The 21,931-nt window shown below is 39.5% G+C and overlaps 1 protein-coding gene across 5 annotated transcripts in view; it reads left to right on the top strand.

The window, feature by feature from the left end:
• Positions 1–21,931, top strand: part of grid2 (glutamate receptor, ionotropic, delta 2) — a 520,752-nt gene that overhangs the window by 297,106 nt on the left and 201,715 nt on the right. For all 5 annotated transcript variants that reach the window (XR_010095293.1, XR_010095292.1, XM_063489804.1 and 2 more), the window contains exon 3: positions 5,849–6,136. Coding sequence is in view for 3 of the 5 variants with exons in the window: in XM_063489804.1 (XP_063345874.1) it covers positions 5,849–6,136 (288 nt within the window). In the remaining 2 variants the exon portion in view is untranslated. The remainder of the gene's footprint in view (positions 1–5,848; positions 6,137–21,931) is intronic.

The raw sequence follows: 21,931 nt of genomic DNA on the forward strand, positions 1-21,931 counted from the left end.
CAAGGTGGAAGGATGAGTGGAGTGAAATTAAGGGTTATTTTGCAAAAATAAGAGAAGAGGGAATGTAGGAAAAGCGGCATGTTAGGAATTTCATTGCAAATAAAAAAAGAAGAAAAAACAGTGAGACAGATACTGAAATAAAAGGGGGCGGCTTATTCATCTGGTGAGTGTGATAACAGTGAATGCAGCCACTGGATGAATATAGTGGTAAAGGGTACTGAGGGAGAAATGAGGAGAGAAATGAGGAGAGGAGCGCAGATAGAGTTACAGACAAGACAAAAAGAGCCTGGATGAAAGAGAGGATGTATACATCTCCAGGGCACAAAGACTAGAGCTGAATAGATGATGTTAAATGTGACAAGATGAAGGGACCAAAGGGGGGTCCATTAAATGTTAATGGGAACAGGGTAGACGGTCGAGAGGCTACCCGGGGCAAGAATAAGAACAGATTGTGTTTGTGAGAAATCATTGGTCTGGTATTTTCAGCAACAGGAAGTGCCAGAAGTCTAAAGAACCTACAGTGATAAATTTCTAAAGAAACAAAGTCGAAAAGGGCATGTTATCTTTTACTCATTCTACCCCCCTGAGCACATTAATTCAAGTGCTAATTCCCTGAAGGAGCGTATATCAGCAAACTACGAGTCCACACATCCACGCAGGCGCTCACAGAGGCATTTACAGTATAGAGCAGAGCATATTTTCAGCCTGCCAGCACTGTGAGTAAGCATCTCTCCCTGCCACTCAGTGCTTAGTCGTGTATGGCACTGTGCATGGCAGCAGTTTGGAACTGTGGACCTTCAAACAATACATGTAACAATATACGGACACAAGTAGGTCATTCAAACACACACACTCACACACTAAACACGGAGATACACTTCTGGCTAGGACAGTGCTTTGCGAGCTTGCAGGACTTCCTATTTTTCTATGAATTTCTGATCAAACCAGCCACTTTATTTTGATTACACACTCATCTTACAGCCAGGGGATACATGGTTTTTCATTCAACCACTCATCTGCTGAAAACAAACTAAGTCCTCCCTGTTGCTGGAAGTATAATCATAACCTAATGAATAAATAATACAATATCTGTTTGCTAGGTGTTTTTGTTTTTGCTGCTGAATAGAGATGCTTGGGAGATTTGTGAGGAGACTCCCCCTTACACAATGGCAGTCTTTTTTAATATCTTTGTTGCATTGTAGATCATAGATTAAGAGGACTGTTATATTAGAGATAATATGCTAATGTTAACTACACTTTCCCCTTATTTAACATAAAATAGTTCCACAGAGAGGCAGAGGCTGTGCTTTAGGGAGAGAGAGACTCTAAATTTCTTGTGTTTATTGGTTCTCTTCAGGTATTGATTTCCTTGCTTCCTATCCATCTGTCTTTCGCTGTTGTTTCCATCCTTCAGTCACCGAGCCACAGAATCTGGAGGACAGTGTGTCAGTGTGATAAAGTCTGTATGGTGTGTGTCAGTGTGTGGTGGAAGGAGAGCTGCTTTGAGAGACACAGCTAGAAGAATCGGTCACACCTGGACGCAGGTGAAGTGCTTGCAGTTCATTTATTCTGACAGACCAACAAGCAGGAGACAGTGCTCAATAACATGCTCTGCTGCAAACAACACATGTAAAATGCACGCTGACATACAAACATAAAAACGTCTGCATATAAACATTAAGTGGATGGGACAGAGTGTATACTTGATTTATGTAGTGTGTGTTTTTGCAATGGTACTGAAAAGCAGACGAGGCTAATAAAACCCCCATGGCCAAACACCTGAAGTTGTAGATCGACGCCTGTGTTTAGGAATGACTGATATTTACATCTCTCACATGAACACCTCTCCATAGCTGTTTGTCAGGTCTTAGCTGCTTTAGGGAGACTGAGTCCGGCATCATTTATCATGCATCACCATACTGCCCACACAGGGGTGGGGCGTTTGCGTGGGTGGGTTGGCGATGATGTTGGGTTGTGAGTGTGGTTTGGTGGTGGTTGTAGTTCATGATGATAAGTCAAGAATTCCAAATAGCAATACGTTCTATTTTTTGCCTGCGCCATGGCTCACAATATGAAGTGCCTTGAAGTAACTATTGTTTTAATTTGGCAGTCTAGAAATAGAATTTAATCGGATTGGACTGAACCGAATTGAACTGAAATACAGATCTATCATTTACTCTTAAAACATTGTTCATCCCTACAGCTTAACATCGTACCAGTAGCTCTAGCTCCTTCTCATGTTCACTCATTAAACTGTTGCCTACATCAGAGTGATGTAAACTTGGGTTGGGTTAATGCAACGAGCCCTTTAAGTTATTAGCAAAAAGTATTAATGAGGCTAATGCTTAGAAGACCCCCACAGACTTAAGAATGTGTGATGTAGAGGGGATGAGGGCACTAATTCTCCAAAGTGCCCTAATAAGTAATGGATTAGCAAAGCTTTCCATTAGCCGAAGCCTTGATTGTGCTAGGCTAATGCGATGTTTCTAGACTGGAACAATCCAGCTAGTTAAAAATAAGTTAGTTAGCATGCCAGCTATAATACACATGTACAGTCTGAGTAATTTCACTAGATGCACGAATTATGTCCTCAGCTCAAAAATCAATCTCAGTGCCAGTTTTATTTAAATAGCACAATCCATTTCACGTGAACTATAAAAAATAAAAACATTAAAACTACGGCAAAAATAAGAAAAGAAAAAAACAAGACAAAAACTAAAAAATAGAAATTAACATGCACACAAACACACACAGTTATTAACTGTAGGCCTCTGAGAATAAAAGGTTTCACGTCTATTTTTGAATGTAGACACAATTGCAATTGACCTCAGGTCAGCAGGCAGCTTGTTCCAAAGAAGAAGACCACAGTAACTGAAAGCACCCTCAGCACACTTAGATCTAATTCTGGGAACTGTCTTATGATCCTCACCCGATGACCTGAGGAGTCTAGTTGGGTTATAGACACTGAGCAAGTCAGAGATGTACTGAGGGTCCAAACCATTGAGTGCTTTATGAACTCAAAGAAAGATTTTAAAGGGGATTCTGTAATGAACTGGGAGCCAGTGACGTGACTTCATCACTCGGGTTACGTGTTCAACTATTCAGAGACATGTAGGCTCACTTGCACAGGTCTAACAACCCTGTGATAGGCCCAGGTGCAGATATTTTTCGGGCCCTTACTGCCACATCATATTGAGCAAACACACATCATATAGTCTTTCCTCCTCTTTCACACAGACACACACACAGGCTGCATTAACTAGCATGTGCGCTGCATATTCCTAGATTTTATACTGTACATTTAGACATTTGAACATTTTATTTACACTGCTTTTGACATAGTATTTTATTCTATTCTATTGTTTTTTCTTAATTTTTGCTGCTCTTAACTTTTTTCTGTCCACTTTCTGCCGTGACCAAGCATATCTTATCTCTCTCATCTCTTAAAAAACATTGGCCTTTGGTTCACAAGATAGAACAATGACTTAAAGTACAACTATAGTACAACTCTTATAACATGTCAACAAACTTTAATAAAATGTAGCAAGTATAACCATGCCGTGTAATGTGGAGGGCTCTGTTTGATAGACATGCTGACTGGGGCTATGGTGCACTGAACAGGCTGCACCATCTGGATGTCTTTGCTCACTTGCTCACTAGACATGACTGGACTTACCTGTGCTCAAACATTAGGTTCCTGGTAGATCGATTCTCGGCTCAATGATTTTTAAGAATAATGGCTGTGACTAAGCAGCATGGTGAGAGTTTGTGAAGTTTAATCATATATTGTTAGAGTTTAATTAATTCCTCAAAAGTGGACTTGAACAATGGGCAGTGAGACTGAAACTGTATTAGCTTCTACACATTAATCATCTACATCAATGCAGAATGAAATGGTTTTTTGGAAAAAACCCTTCAGCTATTGCTAAAAAGGAAAATTGCTTCCAACAATGTTTTTGCCAGTTAATTACAAAAAGGGGTTGCGTTCATGTATTTAAAGTTATTGCTCCCAAATTAGATCAGTGTCCTGGAACTGCTTGAGTGAGAACTTCAGCCAGTCAGTCAACTTCAAGTCAAACTGTTTTTGAGCAGACCATCTCTCATACGTATTTAATCTTGTGTGCTAACTTTTTTGTTTACAATTTCAGACAAATAAAGAGTGACATGAATTTGGTTTTAGGGTGACTGTAACATCTCATAAATAAATAAGGCCAGTGATGCTTGAACTAACGTGAATTAATTAAACTTGATTCAATTAAACAAACTGAATTAAACTACAAAAAGAAATTAATCAGACAGCACGCTATGCATCAGTAAAACACGCATGCACACAAATCTACATGCACACATACTAATTTCTCCTGATTTGAGACGTCATCCTCACCTCTTTGAACACTTTGAAATCCAACTCATTAGGTTGTTTTTGTGCAACCAGCTGACACAGTATTCATTGTCATATTGTATAGGTCACATGTTACACACACACGCACACTTGCACACATGCAGTGCTTTATTCTGCCCTCTCAGCACGATGATTCTGTCTCCTCGAGCTTCTCTTTTTCTGAAACTTTTTTTTCTTTTCACTTTCTTTCTTTGGCTTTATTTTTGCAGTGTCAACAGATTACTCCCTGTGGCATTACACAGGCTGACTGTGTGTGTTTTAGATTGTGCTAACTTGCTTTTATACATTGCCATTTCACAGTTTGTGTGTCTGCATCTCTGTTTGTGTTGCTATACTGTCTTTAAACATTCTTTCACCACTCTTTGTTTTTCTCAGTGAATCTGTGACAGGATTTTAGTCAGCTAGGAGTAAAATAAACACTGCTAACATTAAAGGATGCAGTGAGGAGCAGAAGAGGAGGATGAAATGAGGATGGGGATAGATAAGGGATGGAAAAGGGAGAGGGAAAGCTGGGGACTTTCAAAGGCAAACAAAAAACCAAAGCAATAAAGAGGTGAAGAGTCAAAAGAGTGAAGAAGCAAGGATAGGTGAATGTTTATGTTGCCATGAGGGTAAACAAGAGATGATGGAGAAAGCGGCCGGTGAGTGAAGATGTTGCGAAAGATTGGGAGGTGAAAATCGAAAGATTCTGAAGGAGGAATGTTAGATAGGATGTGGCACAGGAAAGCAGATGATTCCAAGCTGAGGACTGTATAGTATTCTGCAGTGCTGTAAGGCACTTAAAATAAAAATCACTGCAAGACTGTGACTCTGAAATGATTGGGGCTGAAAGGTAAGCACTCAGAGGGGCTGTTTTGAACAAGAAGGGAGATAACAGGGGAGTGGGTTGAGAGGGTAGGAGGTAGAGGCATATTTGATAGCACTAGAGGCCTAACAGGAAGGAATAAGAAGTGAAGTAAGCACACAGAAAGTGTCTCACTGCTGAGGAGAATTTAGGAAGCGGAGCACAAAAAGTCTCTGGCAAAAGTGACATATTTTGAATAGATATATTTATGAGTCCTTATGTTTTCTAATAGCATTTTACGTCACGGGGACACTGTTACTACTCTGCTATCATATATCTGTTTAATTATACTTCCTTCTTTCTCTTTCTAGACAACACAGCATATGACTGTAATAGCTTGGTCTTCATAATAAATGTCCAGTGCATTTGGAAACAATCTCCAAAATGTTTTTCCGGGCACTTTAATTAACTCTGCAATGTGGTGACCTTGCCTTGGTGCACTCTTACTCTCTTACAAAGACTCCTAGGATCAACAGTATGACATATACTTTCACTGCTGATTTTTCTTAGAATAAAACAAGTAGTACAACATTTTTTCTATGCTTTGAAACGTAATATATGCCTTCTTTTTTTCTTCTTTGTCTGCTCCCTCCTTCCGCTAGCCTGTGAGCTGATGAACCGTGGAATCCTGGCTCTGGTCAGTTCAATTGGCTGCATGTCGGCAGGCAGCCTTCAAACTCTAGCTGATGCCATGCACATCCCCCACCTCTTTATCCAGCGCTCCCCAGCGGGAACACCCCGTTCAGCCTGCCCACCGACCAGTCGAGTCCCTGGAACAGATGACTACACCCTAATGGTTCGCCCACCTGTCTATCTCAATGAGGTCATCATGCAAGTGGTATCTGAGTATAGCTGGCAGAAGTTTGTTCTCTTCTATGATTCTGATTTTGGTAAGGAAATATCTATCTATCTGTCTGTCTGTCTGTCTGTCTGTCCATTACATACAAACGCGACATTTTAGTAGGTTATGAAGACGATGTGCTTTAACTGCCGTCTCCAACAGTGCATTACAGAGAAAGATAATGGACACACTTCCTTTTTGTTTTTTTCTTACCTTCTCTCGCCCAAACACACATGGATAGACAGGCGTATGCATGTGTATACGTGTGCCAGGGCACACTGAAAGAGGCAACCTGTGTCTTCATGCAAGTGACACATCTGTTTGTGCGGATGCGTTACTTTTCTTTACCTCACGACTATGCTTTCCGGTCCATTAATTCTATCATTAGACCAGAAACATCCTGTGTCCCTTTTATAAAGAGCCGAAAAGATTTGTCAACCTTGGTCTGTTTTCTTCTACAGAAATCTAATATTTCTTTTGCTGTTGGTGTGTGTGCAGATATATATGTTGTTGGGTTTTTTTGTTTTGCTTTTTTGTAGTATCTGTGCATGTGGTTTGTTGGGGCTGCGTAAGTTGTGCGATTAGTGACCCCACCCTTTGCAATTCCTTGTCTACAACAAACTTATTATCTCTTTACTCAGTTGAGCCTCTCCTTGTGTTTGAGGTTACAAACTTGATCAAATTCTCATATAGCATATACCCTTTCAGTATATGTCTGCACAGGGTCAAGAACATGTTCTGGTCTGATTTATCCTCCTCATCACTAGATTGACTGCCTGTCATTGTAGGGCTTTCCTTCCAGGTCAACCATCTATCTTTACTTTCATTTCAAAAGGTAATACAGAAGATAATGGTACTAAGGCAAAGCTTCTAATAGGTTAAAACTCAGAAAAAATACTTTGGTATCATGCTTGCTAATGGAAAACACCAGCAGTGACATCATTCATTGGTGGGTCGACTGAAGTACAGCACTAAGAGCTTTAGCTCATAGAAAGCAATGTATACGCTTTCTGCCCTAGGTGATTCACTGTTGATTTACTTGTCATAGCCATAATGGAGCTCCATTCCCCTCATTGCAGTCAATTAACACAATCAATATGTTGTATGCATTGAACTCCGATGGGATCACTCCTGTGGACATATTTTTAAGTTGAAGGTTGAAGCATTTAGTCAGTGTACTGAGTACAGTAGGTCATAAAATGTATCTTCTAACTAGGCAGCTCTGCCAAGCATTTTATACTGAATGAATACTGAACATTGTTAATGGTGCCCTTTTAGAAATGCTAATGCTAACAGCATGATAAAACAACATTTGAAAACAGAATTTTTATCCAGTCTGGTAGTTGATAGTCTATATTCCAAAAGCAATTTCAAGTGTGCTAAGAACATAGCTACACTGTTAGCATACTGTTAGCTAATGTTTAACATGGCATTAGTTTGTGGAGAAAGATTAATGTTACAAGGTCTTCAGCGATAAAAACAAAACAAACAACAAAAAAAAACAGAGAAAACCTCAACAATCAGATGACCCCCTGCGAGGAAGCACTTCAGACTTGACAATAGAAAGAAAAAAACTCCCTTTTAATAGGAAAGAACCTCTGGTAGAAACAGCTAGGCCGGTCGGGGTGTCGCATTGAATATACAGATATACAACTAATGTGTGTCTGACAATAACTTTTAAATCCAAAAGTTTTTGTCAGAGTTAACTGGTTGAAACTAGAGATGGACCGATCCGATATTACGTATCGGTATCGGTCCGATACTGACCTAAATTACTGGATCGGATATCGGCGAGAAATTGAAAAATGTAATCCGATCCATTAAATATCAAAAAAGCACCTCACAAAACTTGCGACACGACGTAACTCGGCTTGTAACCGTAGCACGTCGAAGCAGTGTGCTCACGTGATAGAGCGGCTGTGTTTATTTGTAGCCTCGCTAGCAATCCAGCATTTCATCTCCGAGGAAGTTATCCCAGAGAGAAGTAAAGCAAGTGTGTAAGTTCATCTCTGAATGTTTGTAAAGCGTACCTACGTTAAGCTTAACAACCGATATATGGAGCCTCTTCTCTCTCCCTCTCTTGCTGCTACTTCAATCGTGAAACTGCTTAATGATCAGCTGATCGGCTTTTCTGTCGCGAGTCCGTCTCTCTTCTTTGTTTTTGGCCCACTTTGCACCAGAAAGAGGAAACCAGCGGCTGAACAACAGCAGCACGTTTAACCTTGATAAGCTGTTGTTAGAATTTATTTAATATTACTTTCTAGACCAGGATCCTTTTCTACGTAGCTGACGGCTGGTAACTGTGCAGGGGCGGATCTAGCCAAGTTTAGCCAGGGGGGCCGATAGGGCATTAACAGGGAAAAGGGGGGCACAAAGACATACTTATCTTTCTTATTCTCATTTAAAATGTCTCGCTTTTAATAAATAATTATCTGAATCTTATACCCAAAGTTTTAATCTGATGTAAAATGTATAGAAGTCCATTACTGTATATAGTAACTGTTAAGTCTAATATACCCTAGTAAGCTATAGTACTTTTTCCTTTGGGAAAGTACCATCTGTGCAGTCTGCAATTCTGTAGAAGAAAGATGTTGAATATATTTAATTATTCTTGAAAAATAATTTATTTCTGTGCATTTTTTTCACACTGCATCAAATTAAAGTTGATTACGTCGATTAAGCATCATGAGGTGGAGGGTGGGGGTGGTTCCCTTTTTTTTTTTTTTTGCTGGGAGTTTGCAACCCTGTTAGTTAGGTTGCTTAATATTTCTGCTAAGTACTTTTTAAAATACCAGAATAGTAAGGATGGAGTAGGTTTAAGTTTATTAGATTGATCAGTATTGCTGAACTATGAAATATTTTGGGTGCAGTGTATTTTTTACATACAGGTATAACAGAATAGCTTTAGTGTTGTTGTTTATTTAAACTTGAGTATGAACTTATACAAAATGCAGCAAGATATTAAAAAAAAAACAGTTTTATTGATTAAAAAACACACTATATCGGATTAATATCGGTATCGGCAGATATCCAAATTTATGATATCGGTATCGGTATCGGACATAAAAAAGTGGTATCGTGCCATCTCTAGTTGAAACCTTTCATTATACTCAAACCCGGTAGGTTTAGTTTCCTCTCTTGATTATGCAAAGTTAAGCAATCCTGTGGAAGCCTTCCATACACACCACGAGGTCTTTAAAATTGCATGCAGATTATGAAATGACATATTTATTCCTTCAGGGATAAGTTTTTTCTAACCTTGCTTTTATCATGAGTGTACGTGGATTTTTTTTTACCTTTTCAAGCTAGCACTTGTTAAACCACCCATTTTAAATCTAAAATTACTCCCAAATGTACCGTTTACATGTAATATAGTAATATTATATGTAATATAAGATACATATACACACACACATGCAGGCACATGTTCGTACTTCGCTTTAATCCCTCCACCCTCTGTGACCACTGATTCATCAGATGGATAATCTGGGGTTTCTCCATGCTGTTCTCTCAGCCACAGAAGGCCCCTTTAAAGACATCACTGCAGTTCCCTAATGGCCTAACCTCCTGTTTAAGGAGAGAAGGCAGAGGCAAGAGAGAGAGAGAGAGAGGGAGAAACTTAGAGAGAAGCAGAAAGAGAAACAGAGATGGTCTTTTAAGATGATAGCAATGTTCCCAAAAGGCCTTGCTTCTGTACAAGGAGAGTTCTTTAGAGAACAGACAGTCAAGTGTGTCCTCTCAAATGAAGCTACGGTGAAACTGTCCCAATCCCTATTTTCAGCTCTACTGGTGCGTTCCGGACACTGAGAACACATGTTTTCTCTCTATCATTTTTCCCTCCCTTCTCACGGTTTATCTCTCTTCTCCATTTTCCTTTTCTTCTCTGACCACCTATATGATTTTTCTTCCAGTTTTTCCTCAGGTGTCTAATATTCTAACTGTAAAACATGATGTATGTTCAAAATTAGAATGACAGTTGTTGTTACCAACTGAGTGACCTTGCTCATAATCCACTCAGAACCATAGGATCATTGGCCTCGTTGGAAAAACACAGGGAGCACCGCTTTGTGGAAAAAACCCTGTTGACATTAAGATGATTTGTTTTGCTTTGCTGTTAGCCAATGACAAGAGGGACCTTAGGCACAATGGAAAAAGGTTATAGCTGCATGGAAAAGCCATTTTAAAACTGTGCTGTATGGTTAACAGCATTTTATTTTTTCTTATTCGGAAAAATCAATACAGTTGCTGAATATGAGTTTCTGTGGGGATAAATGCACTTATTTCTTTTAGAATGTTACTGGAAATCTTATTAGAGTGGAGGAAAAATTCATGTGATCCCCTGTTGAATTTGTAAGTTTGCTTACTTACAAACTACAAAATATCAACCAAAAATTCATAGAAACACATTACATAAAAGTTGTAATTTGATTTGCATGTGACTGAGTTAAATAAGTATTTGAATCATAAGTAAAACATGATTTAGTACTTGGTAGAGAAACCTTTGTTACCAATTACAGCAGTAAGCTGTTTTTCTGTAGTTGGTCACCAGGTTTGCACACATTTCAGGATGGATATTGTCCCACTTCTCTTTACGGAAACTCTCTAAATCCTTTAGGTTTCTTAGTTGCTGCTTGACAACTCGAACTCTGGCCACTCTTTGACCTTAATGTGCATCTTCTTTAGTCACTCCTTTGCTGCCTTGGCGATATGTTTTGGGTCATTGTCATCATGAAAGAACCATCTTCAGTGTTCTTGCTGAGGGAAGGAGGGATGTTTCTTTGTGCTTGACTGTCAAAATGGTGTTTTTTGGGTCATGTTCAGTATTTCTCTTGACAAACATAGATTAGTTGAGTTGGTGTTTCTAAATAACTGGAAAAGCAGTTGTCACCTTTTCACCAAGCTTCCTGCTAATGGTCCTGTAGCCCATTCCATCCTTGTGCAGGTCTACAGAGGATGTACCTGACATCCTTTAACGGCTCTTTGGTCTTGCCCATGGTGGTGGATAAGTTAGGATGTAAGAAACTGGTTCTGTGCACAGTTGGGCTTTATCAAACAATGAGTGTCAATCAGGAGTATCCATAATAGATTAACTGATTGATTGATTGATTGATCGTAATCTGTTTGCCACATGGGCACAAGGTCAATCTGCAGGACTCAGAATTTGGGTTGTAGGGGCTCAAATACTTATTTCACTCAATGGCATGTGAATTCCATATTATCTTTGAGGTCACAGATAATATATACTTAATTTTTGACCTCATTAATCCACAGATTGTGACATCAAAAACAGCTATATGCCATTAGGCTGACTATTGTGAAGTCACTTACGTATATGCATCAACAAGGGGCACAGCCACTTACCTCACAAAGACTCCAACACTAAATTTACTTTGGAGGTCAATAGAAAAACTCTGCAAAATATATAATGGGCCATGTTTGTCATAATATTGTAAATGCTGCAGTTTCCTGTGCTGAACGTAGGTTGGTGTAGGTCCATTGTAATTAAAAATGACTGTCACCTTGAAGAGTACTGCCTAATGAGGTATGTTAGTAGTTTTAAAACAAAATGTTATGTTATATTTTTCTGTACGGAGCAGTGGACCAGATGAGTAGCATGGACCTCCTTGTTCCATTTTTTCCCACTATTGCACTGTGAAAAGTGTGAAAATGCCACTGCTGCCACAGCAGTTATGTATGACTTTGCTGTGCTGATGTTACACTAAAGAGTGTCATGTCACCTTGCATTGAGGAAAGAAAGAAAGAAAGAAAGAAAGAAAGAAAGAAAGAAAGAAAGAAAGAAAGAAAGAACTATAATACTGTTGACTACACAGTCAACTGGGGAAAGAAAATGTTTAAACACTAGGTCTTCTGGGATTTTTCTTTCTGAAAATGGCTTTATATTCAGAAATAACAGAATTGAAAATTTGTCTATTTTTTAAAGAAAAACAAATAGATTTAGATTTTAACTAATAAAACAATAGCAATAAGGATAACCAAGTTTGGAAATACAGTATTGACTTTCCACTATACATTGCAGTCACTGTGTGTTAATATACAGATGAGTAACAAATTAAAGGAGAAAGCCAACATCAGAAAAAGTAAGAAAATGGTAAATCGAGTGGTGTTTATGCAGCACTTTTCTATTCCATCACTCAGTCACTTTTACTTAGTGTTTTATCTATCAGAAACATTCTGACATTGAGAGATATATGGGGGTAAGTAGGGGTTGAATATTTTCCCTAAGAATACTTTGACCTCATTTGGTATTTTCATAATGGGGGTGGAGAGCATTGTCATAATTCGCCATTACTCTTCAGTCTGGTCAAGATCTGACTTTATCAAGACTTCAGCAAGTTATTCACATTATTTCATTTTCATCAAACTATTCATCATTCATAGATGCTGGCATGGAAGACACCACTCCCATCAGGACAGAAATGTTTTATCACTGGGAAAGGTGGTTGCTCAGAACAGCTTTATGTATATATTAACATTTTCTTTAATACTAAGTTTGTTGGGATGCCTGCTCAAGTATGCCTGTTTACATTTTAAATGGAAGAAGATGATCGGTTGATCTCCACAGCATCATTGGAGTGCTATTTATTTATATCATGACAAGCATATTAAAAATCACTCAGAGCTAATTATTTCTTCTCAGATTACTCCTAAAGGGACAAAGTACCCACTCCCTAGGGCTGCCACGATTAGTCGACTAGTCACGATTACGTCGACAATCAAAATCGTCGACGACTAATTTAATAGTTGATGAAGTCGATAGAAGCTTTGTAAGATCCCAAAAGACGCAGGAATAAGTAGTAGGATTTAAGAGTATAATAACGGACTGAAACAGAAGATGGCAGCACTGCATGTACAAGGATGCCAGCTACCGTTAAACCCCGAAGAAGAAGAAGCAGTGTCCGGTATCGTAGCTGTGTCCAAATTCAGGAACCGCATCCTCCTGAGCCCACATTTGTAGGCCGATTACGTTACAGCAACACGACGAAGACTGTCCAAATTCGAAGACTCCTCCAAATGCGGCCTTCATTTCCCCAGATTTGAAGGATGGGTCGGCTGTATCCTTCGTGGCCCAACCTATCCCAGAATTCATAACGCGGCCCAGCTCAGTTTCCAAAAATGGCGGCAGCTACTTTAATATTACTCTTATTATTCTTTCTGGGTCACAAAAAAAAAGTTTTCAGATATTTTCAGGCGAGAATGTAGCTGTGTAAACTTCAAATATCTGCTCGGTTTATCAAGACAGCACATATTTTCAAAAGCGCTCCGACATTTTCGGAGACGTCTGTTACCCACCAGCTCGATAGCTAGCCGGGGTTCAAGGCTCACTAGAGCCGGTGAGAACACCGGACACCCGGAAAATCGTTTTCAGACCCACCGCCGTCTTTCGCTACTCAGGTTAAACATGATATATAAGTCACTTAGATAACTTAAAAATGTTATTGTTTGGCTTTTTTCAGTGTTTCATTTGTTCCTGAGTAAATCGGTTTGGCTGAGATTAAAGTTACAGTTTTCACGCAGCTGAATAAATGTAAACAGAAAACTGATTAAACAGAAGTGTGAGATGCTCGAGAATTTACTCCAGTGTCCTGTTATATTTTAGATAGCAATGAGCAGACGGCTGAGTTTATTAAACTCCACCGAGACAACCTGCAAATTTCATTAAAATTTAGTAAACTATCATCTTGTCTTTATTTTTAGTTAGCACATACCTTAAACACTTCAAGCTGTAAGCTAATGATAGTTATATAAGAGCAGATGTATGCTGGTGCAATAAGCTGTACGTTTTACGTCCAATGGATGCATGATCTGATTAGTCGACTAATCGCAAAAATAATCGGTGACTAGTCAACTATGAAAATAATCATTTGTGGCAGCCCTACCACTCCTCCAGGGATTTAGGCAAGGAGTGTTTTTCTTAGTTTCTTTAAATAACAATTGATTTAGTCTCATTTCTGTACAAAGCCTTTTTAGAATTTCTTTGCATAAAAAAGCCACCAACCAGGAGAGACAGAGTGGCACCTGTTTAATGGAGATGTGGCTGCAGCAAAGGGAGAGGTGGGTTAGAGGCTCCAGACAATGAGGACCTTCGTTATCACTATAGGTGTAGATAGGTGTGGCATCAAAGAAAAACAGCCCACTAGGAACATTCCAGATTCCTAATCCAACAGCCGGAAACAGCAAAAGAGAGCAACTGACAATGAGAGAGTAGCCCTCACTGAACTCTAGAAAACACAGAGGGACCGAGGGAGAAGCTAGCTACCGTCTGGTATGCTGAATGGCAAAAAAAGGGGCAAGGAAAACTGTACAAGCCCAGCACCTTCATCGCAAACCCATTTGGATTTGTGCTACTGGGACGGAAGCACAGTGGTCACCTGTTTTTCTCAACGGAGACAATTAATAGCTACCTCAGCCACTCTTACAGCAACACTGGGAGATCAAATGCTTGATCACTGGGACACTATCCCCACCTCCACCTTGCATCCAGTTTAATATCAAGCAACCAAAACTGAAAGAGGTCAGGGAGGTCATGCTAGCTGGTCACAAGTTAGGGCCTGATCGCCCCCAGCTGAGTCAGTCTGGAGAAACACCCAGTGGCCCCAGGTAGATCACTAGTTGCACCAAAAGGTGTGTGTTAAAAGAAGACTCTATGACTGATTAATAGTTGTTCACCCACACCCTTGAGATAACCATCCAAAACTTTGAAGATACCACCTTCATGCTGCCCTTACTACAGACAGATCTTGAATAGTGAGCGAACTAAGTTGTTTTGCATAAGTCTACTTGATCTTTGAAGAACTCTTTCCTTTGATTTTATTCACATTTTGCTGCTGCTCCTTCTGGGTCTGCCTGCACATCTTCTATTTCCAGTCCTGAATGTGAACCCGTATTTGAACTCTCCCTACAGTAAATTGCACAAGACACAACTGAGTGAGGGCTAATGAAGATGAAAAGGGAGAGCTTGAAAAAATGGCTACTGTGAAGTTGTTTAATGGTGTTCATTTCTGTTATGGGTCTGGTGGACTCATGGTATTACTGGGTTATTAAGTCAATACCTATAACAGTTTATGTATGAACTTTTAACAGATGTTTACTTTGTCCCCATTTCAAACAATATAGACCACATATATGGTTAAAATCTGGCATTTACCTTCTGTCCACGATTTGGGTGGAAAAAAATCCAAACATATTTTTCTTGAAGCAAGGTTTCCGAATCCTATTGATGTTTACTTCTTTGAACTTAATTAGAAATGGAAAAGATTCACATCAGCTCGACTGAAAGCATCAGCCCGACTGAATAAATGGCCTTTTCGTATCGGCCTATACAACAACTAAAGGGCAACTCTGATCTGTGTGTTGCATATGTATATCTTTCTCCTGATGCATGTATATTGTGTCTTCGTAACCATTTTGGGTCCTCACACAGTGCACCTCTTACTTTTGTTGCTACTGCATCAGAATTTACATCGAGAAACATCTGATACAGATAACTTTCTAGATGGCAATGTCGATGAAAAGCTAAAAATCCCATCTGATGTCCTACACAAGAGTAAACGCCATTTGTGTTGGCCCTGGTTTTACCATCTTGGCAACCAAGTAGTTGGCTCATTCTTTGGGCAAGAAGACCAATCTCATGGTCGATCTAATCCTTCTCTTCAAACTCACTGTCAGACTCTGAATTGGGGTTGCTGCTGTAGCTCACCTGGCTGAACAAGTTACACATGTACTGAAGGCTGGAGTCCTCGCTGCAGGGACTGGTTTTGAGTCTGTCTCAGACCATCTCCTCTATGTTATTTCCTCTCATTCTCTCTCCACCCCCCTCCCTACTGTCCTATCCAATAAAGAAAAAAAAGGACTCATGTTCTGAAAACTAATCAGCTTCAAAATCGTCCTTTCTTCTAAAATCACTGAAGTTCTCAGAGCGGAAAATCTTTTCACTGTCTTGATCAATAAGAAGCCACATGGGCAAAGCTATTTATTTGTTGTGTCCCACATCCAATCTGCTGCTGGGACAGAGCATGAGAAAATATAGAAAGATCCCCGCAAGGCAGAGGGTAAAATGTGTGGGAATTTGGGAGCAGACAGGTGTAGGTGATAGAAATATAACAATGCTGCAACCTTGTAAGGGAAAACACACTTATAGAAATACACACTGCACATACACACACACACACCAACAGTGAAGGGACACAGCACCTCCACACCTTTATGACCCATGCGTCCAGTGGGCCTGAAAACCACGTGTCATATAAATGTGTAAGGGGGTGTACAATATTAACTCGCTGAAAATGTGTTATTTTATGTAATCTTCACAGAAAATGAGCCAATGGCAAGGAATCTGCGTTCAAAATAATAATGAGCTGCAGGTCTCACAGACCCAAACCCCGCCAAAGGGTTATAAAGGGTAAATTAAGGGTAAATGGAATTAGGAGTTATGAGAGATATATGTATAGATGACATCCTTGGGGGTCACAGTAAGGAAAATTTCTTTAGCAATACTTGAGTTTGAGAGAAAGCTGAAGAGGAGAGAGGTGACTAAAAGCAAAAGAGAGAGAAGATAATCTTACACTCATTAAGAGAATGAGGTTTGGGAAATCCCACAAAACATTTCACAGGACCAAACAATGCTATCGTGGTTTGGTCCTGTGTTCCTGTAGTATTTAATGTTTCTGTCTGTGGCACATTTTAATCGTAATATTCTATTTATTTTCATTTCCTCAATAATGTCCACTAGCAGAAAAACACATTATCTCTTTTTCTCAGTTATTGACCCAGGAGGCTTAGAGTGACATAAACAAACTAGAAAAGGCTAATCCAAAAATCCAAAAATCCCCCCCCAAAAAAAACAGAAGAAAGAAAGGAAAATAAAGAAAAACTCTATAAGATTAGAGACTCATTTATATTCAGATGGAGACTCATTGTTTCTTAGATATAGACATTGTTAAATGACCAGAGTGGTAGTTCAGTTCAACTCACAAGAAGGTCATGATCAAACAGTATAGAAAGAAATATCAGTTAAGAAGAAAGAAGGGAGCTTGGAGCAGGGGAGACGAGTTTAGACACTTAAGGCATATGAAAGCAGGAGTAGTGTGTGTGTAGGTGTGTGTGTGTTTGTGTGGAGATGGGGAAAGTGATGCACATCTAAAAGGTGCCAAGCCTTTTATAAAGTGTTGGTTTTTTACAAGTGTTTGTTAAGCTCTCTGTGGGGACTCGGAGAATGTGAAGCCCCGGGCTTTAAGGTAAAACGAATAAAAAGAGAGCAAGAAAAAGAGGAAAATAAAAAAGTGGTGAATGGAGACCAGCACTTCCATCTATAGGGATAGGAGTCGTGCCATAGGCAGTCAGACGCTGATGGTTTAGAACCTAAAGCGTTTATTTCTCTTATGGAGCTAAACTTCCCAAGTTTAGGCTAGCCCCAAAGGGCTGTGTTTCTAACCACAACTTTAAATGAGAAATAGATTCTCTAGAATTCTTTTACAAGAAGCAGTCCCACATTTCATTTTTAAGGTAAGTCTATATTTTAAGAACCACTGCTTTGAGCAACAGTGGAATGCCTGAGGCAGGTATTTGGATAGCCAGAGGTAATGGCCGAGGAGAAAGATAAAGCAAAGGAGATGTTGGCCTAATAGCAGAACAGAATGTGATGGATAAACTATAACATGTCTGTGAAAGAAAAAGTTTATTTCTTTATGTGTAGTCATCCACCATTATTCGCAATGGCTACCTGTGAGGTAGTCAGGTTTTTCTCTCTTGATGAGGATAGAAGGAACACCAAATATGCCTCCTGTTAGTATTCGGTGGGTTCTCCATCTAAACACTGCTTATTAAAATTTGTTCCCCCACCTCCACCATTGCTTTTTCTTCCCACTCACCACTTACAAAATTGTTTTGAACCCACCATCTGTTGATTCTGACAAAGAACCTTACCTGGAAAAAACTATTCCTTGCCAATACTTTTAATTCTGTTAAAACCATATTATCCACAAGTTTCAAAAACCTGAAACAATACACATCGATTGGAATTATACTCTACCGCTCCCTTTGGCCTCAACCCAATTCACCATGTAAAAAAACTCACCCTGATTAAAAAAAGGGATGTAAGGTCATCCGTCCCAAACTCATTTATGTTAGCATGGATTCTGTGGCCTCAAAAAATTCATATTATAGTGTGGACAATGTGCAATCAAATGCCATTTCAGGCTGTAGGGCAAGCACACATCATTGGAGATAAACCTGGTAGCTTGATCAAGCAGTTTGGATGGATGGAAGGATGGAGCCTCTTTTACAATTTAAGTTTGGGTATTTTCTAATATAACTGGAACAAAACAAATGCAAACAACTTAAACTTTAAATGCCTCATGCAGGAAGAGTGCTGCTGAAACAATGCAGCAGGAGGGAAAGGCACAAAGTCAGAGTAGTCAGTAGTTGCAAACTTATGTATTTCCTTTCACATTTGAAGGTGGAGAAGGGTTTCAAGTCAGAAAGGTGAAATAGGGACAATGGGCTAACTCAGAAGGCAGATATTGTGTTCCATCAGCTGAATCTCATTTGCAGGTGTTTGATGTTACACTTTCTCTACACCCAGAGAAGCCTTCTCGCATGTGCTAACACTTCCTTTTTGCACTCTATCTATGTGTCCTTTTTACATTATGCCAACTTGTCCAAAGGGCGGACTTTTATCAATAATTGCAAATTTGATTTTAAGAAGTTTAAGAAGCCCAAGCTATTTGTATATATAAAGGGGTTTTTTTGGTCTAATTTCACATTAATTCTACATTGTCGAGGAAGTTAAAACAGCTACAGCTATAGATAAGGTAAAGGAAAAATCACTTCCATCAGAGGGAAATCATTGCTGACATCTAGCAGAATGCAAACACTGGTCTCCGGTGCGGGATTGATGGACATTAGACATGGCACAGAATCTGCCTCTCGGAGTGGAATAACAGCGTGGACTTCACAAACACTCAAAATGAGAATTCTGCCCAAGAGAACAGAAAGCAAACAGAGAGAGGTTTCAGATGAAAAACTAAGCGAAAGCAAGAGGGATCGAGGGAAAGCAAGCAAGGGAGAAAATAGTGGTGGCGTCTGAGCAGAGACAGAGTACCACAGAGCTGGTCGGTACATGCAGGTGAAATCCCTGCGTGCTGTTGGCGGCTACACTACATTAACTCTAGCTTTCAGTTTGAGCCAGGGACTTGGGGAATAGATGGGATGGGGGCAAAAGGAGGGAATCCTAACAAATGCTAGTTCAGGGACACACACTGAACCTTTTGCTATACAAGCCTTGACCTTGTTTTATACGATATTATTAAAGCCATTCCAGCTGATGAGCTCTCGTCACAAAATGCCTTTTTTCATTTCACTGAAAGAAGTCATGAAAGGCAGTGACGCACAGGGACGTATTCGCAACTAGGAGGAAAAGTGCTCCAAGAATGCAATTAGGTTCTTCTCATCCTCAGTGGAGACATGACTGTTTTTGTTTACCCTCAATCATGTCATTTCAGTCTTTCTTCAATAATATGAAAGTCAATAATACACAGATACAGATTGTGTTTTAGGAAGACTTGCACTGGTTAACGTTACAGCAGTTATACAGTAATCTCAGTTAAATTAAGAAGCCTGGGACTGTGTGGATACACTGAGTGACTGCGTAAGGTGACAGCCCTTTGGGGAAAACTTTTGAGGTGATGGTTGATCATGGTGTTAATGTACCGGTACTGTGTCACAGAGGGATGTCTCTCAAACAGATGGTTGCCTGGGCTGGCAAGGTTGGTGGCAATTTTACTCCTCTTTTTCTCTGCTGTCAAGTCCCTAAGCTCCTTGATGTAAAGTAGCTGACAGTCAATGATCCACTCAGCAGTGGCGAGGTACACGCTCAAGCCTTGTCCTCTGAGAAGCAGGAGGCAGGAACTCAACCAAAGTTTGACATCAAAGACATGTTTAAAAGTGAATGAGTCAGTGGGCTTTCTAGCTCATCTGTTTGGATGTTTATATCACTATTAGTAATTCATGAAAAAATGTTGTATAAGTTTTTTAATTATTATAATTTCATTTTTTTTTTTGCATTTTTTTTTACTTAATCCTGTGAACTGGAAAGGGCTGCATTCAGTGAGAGGGTTAGGTTTGTTCTTTAAGGTCCTCACATAATGGGGCAAGGCAAATGAATTAGACACACAACCTGTATTATAAGCTAGGGTGGAGAATGGATTGATGATGTCAAATAAAAGCAGATTGCCCCATCACCCACCACCCTTGAGCAGACAACAGCACACGGCAACAGATATGTGATCAGGCCCAAGCTATTATTTATAATATGAAAATGCTAATAAATAGATGTGATGCTGACTTCTCTTTGTTCTGTTGGCAAACGCTTTTTTAACTGTGGCTGTGATGATTAGTATCTATTATGTGTAACCAGATCCCAGTTTTAATTCAGACCCTCTCTACTTTTAAAGTTAGGCTTAAAATTGTCCTTTTCCATACATTTTATAGTTAAGGATGGATCAGGTGATCCTGAATCCTCCCTAATAGGTCTAGGCCGCTGGGGACTTTCCATGATGCACTGAGTGTTTCTTCTTCACCCATCTCTGAACCTGGTTCTGCTAAAGGTTTCTTCATGTTTAAAGCGAGTCTTTATTCCCACTGTCCCCAAGTAGTTGTTTATCGGGGCTTGTTTTGTTGTTGGAGTTTTCTCTTTATTATTGTAGGGTCTTTACCAGAGAATGTACTGCATCTTGAGGTGACTGTTGTTGGGATTTGGCACTATATATAAAACTCAATTCAACTAAATTAAATAAAATAGTGGGGATTGGAGGGTTGGCCCTGAAAGTTATGATTAGCCAAACTGCTGAAAACTTAGTTTGTTTCACTACAGTTAATTTTGTTTCTCCAGCCTTAAATATATAGATAGATGATGGAGATATATGTTTTCTCATCATCACTCACAACTAAGTACCCAAAGTGTTACAGTAACTTAAATGAATGTTTTATTTACATGCATGCACATTTACGCTCACGTAGAAGCTTTTTCGTGTTTAGCCGTTGTCCTCTGGAGTCTTGCACCCACATACTGTATGTATTGTATGCTGCACAAAAAAGAAAAGAAAAAGTCATGTTTTTCCTTGTCATGTAACCCTACTATTGCTAAAGGACTTAAAGATTGACAACACAAGGAACTCATTGTGATAATTTTTGGCCTGTGTGCATGCGTGTGTGTGTGTGTGTGCACAGGGATTATGTTCGTCTTACTTCTAAATACCATTTTTTTCTGAATCAATGCTATTGTCTCTCCTCTTAATACTTTTATAAACCTCCGAAAATTGGCATTGATGAAATCAGAGCATCTCCCCAGCCCTCTGGGACTTAACAAGTATAATCAATCCAGTTAATTGTTCTGCCGCGACACTGGCAATGACGGCAGTGTCATCCGTTTTCCATATCAAATAGATCATTAGGTAGTTACATAACTACACACACATACACATCCTTTGACATCATTAGCAGTGGCCTCAACCAAAATACCTTAATTAGGATTACCTTGACCTGGAATGTATCCCATTAAGAACAGAAGAGGCAGTAAAAATATTCATACTAGCATCGTGGTTCTGTTACCACACAAAAATAAGTTTAATGGAGATAATTACAGTGGTTAGTGCTCTCATTGAAAAGTCTTAATAATGACATGACTTATTGGTTCTCTTAGTGGTGAGACAGTATCATGGATTTAGCAATATTTTTTCTTAGCTACTGTTTCCTCTTCTATCAGGACAGGTATTAACAGATATCGAAAACGACAACAAATCACTGTCTGATTAAAGGTCAGGATTTT

The sequence above is a fragment of the Pelmatolapia mariae genome, linkage group LG12, assembly GCF_036321145.2.
Source record: "Pelmatolapia mariae isolate MD_Pm_ZW linkage group LG12, Pm_UMD_F_2, whole genome shotgun sequence".
Classification (NCBI taxonomy): domain Eukaryota; kingdom Metazoa; phylum Chordata; class Actinopteri; order Cichliformes; family Cichlidae; genus Pelmatolapia; species Pelmatolapia mariae.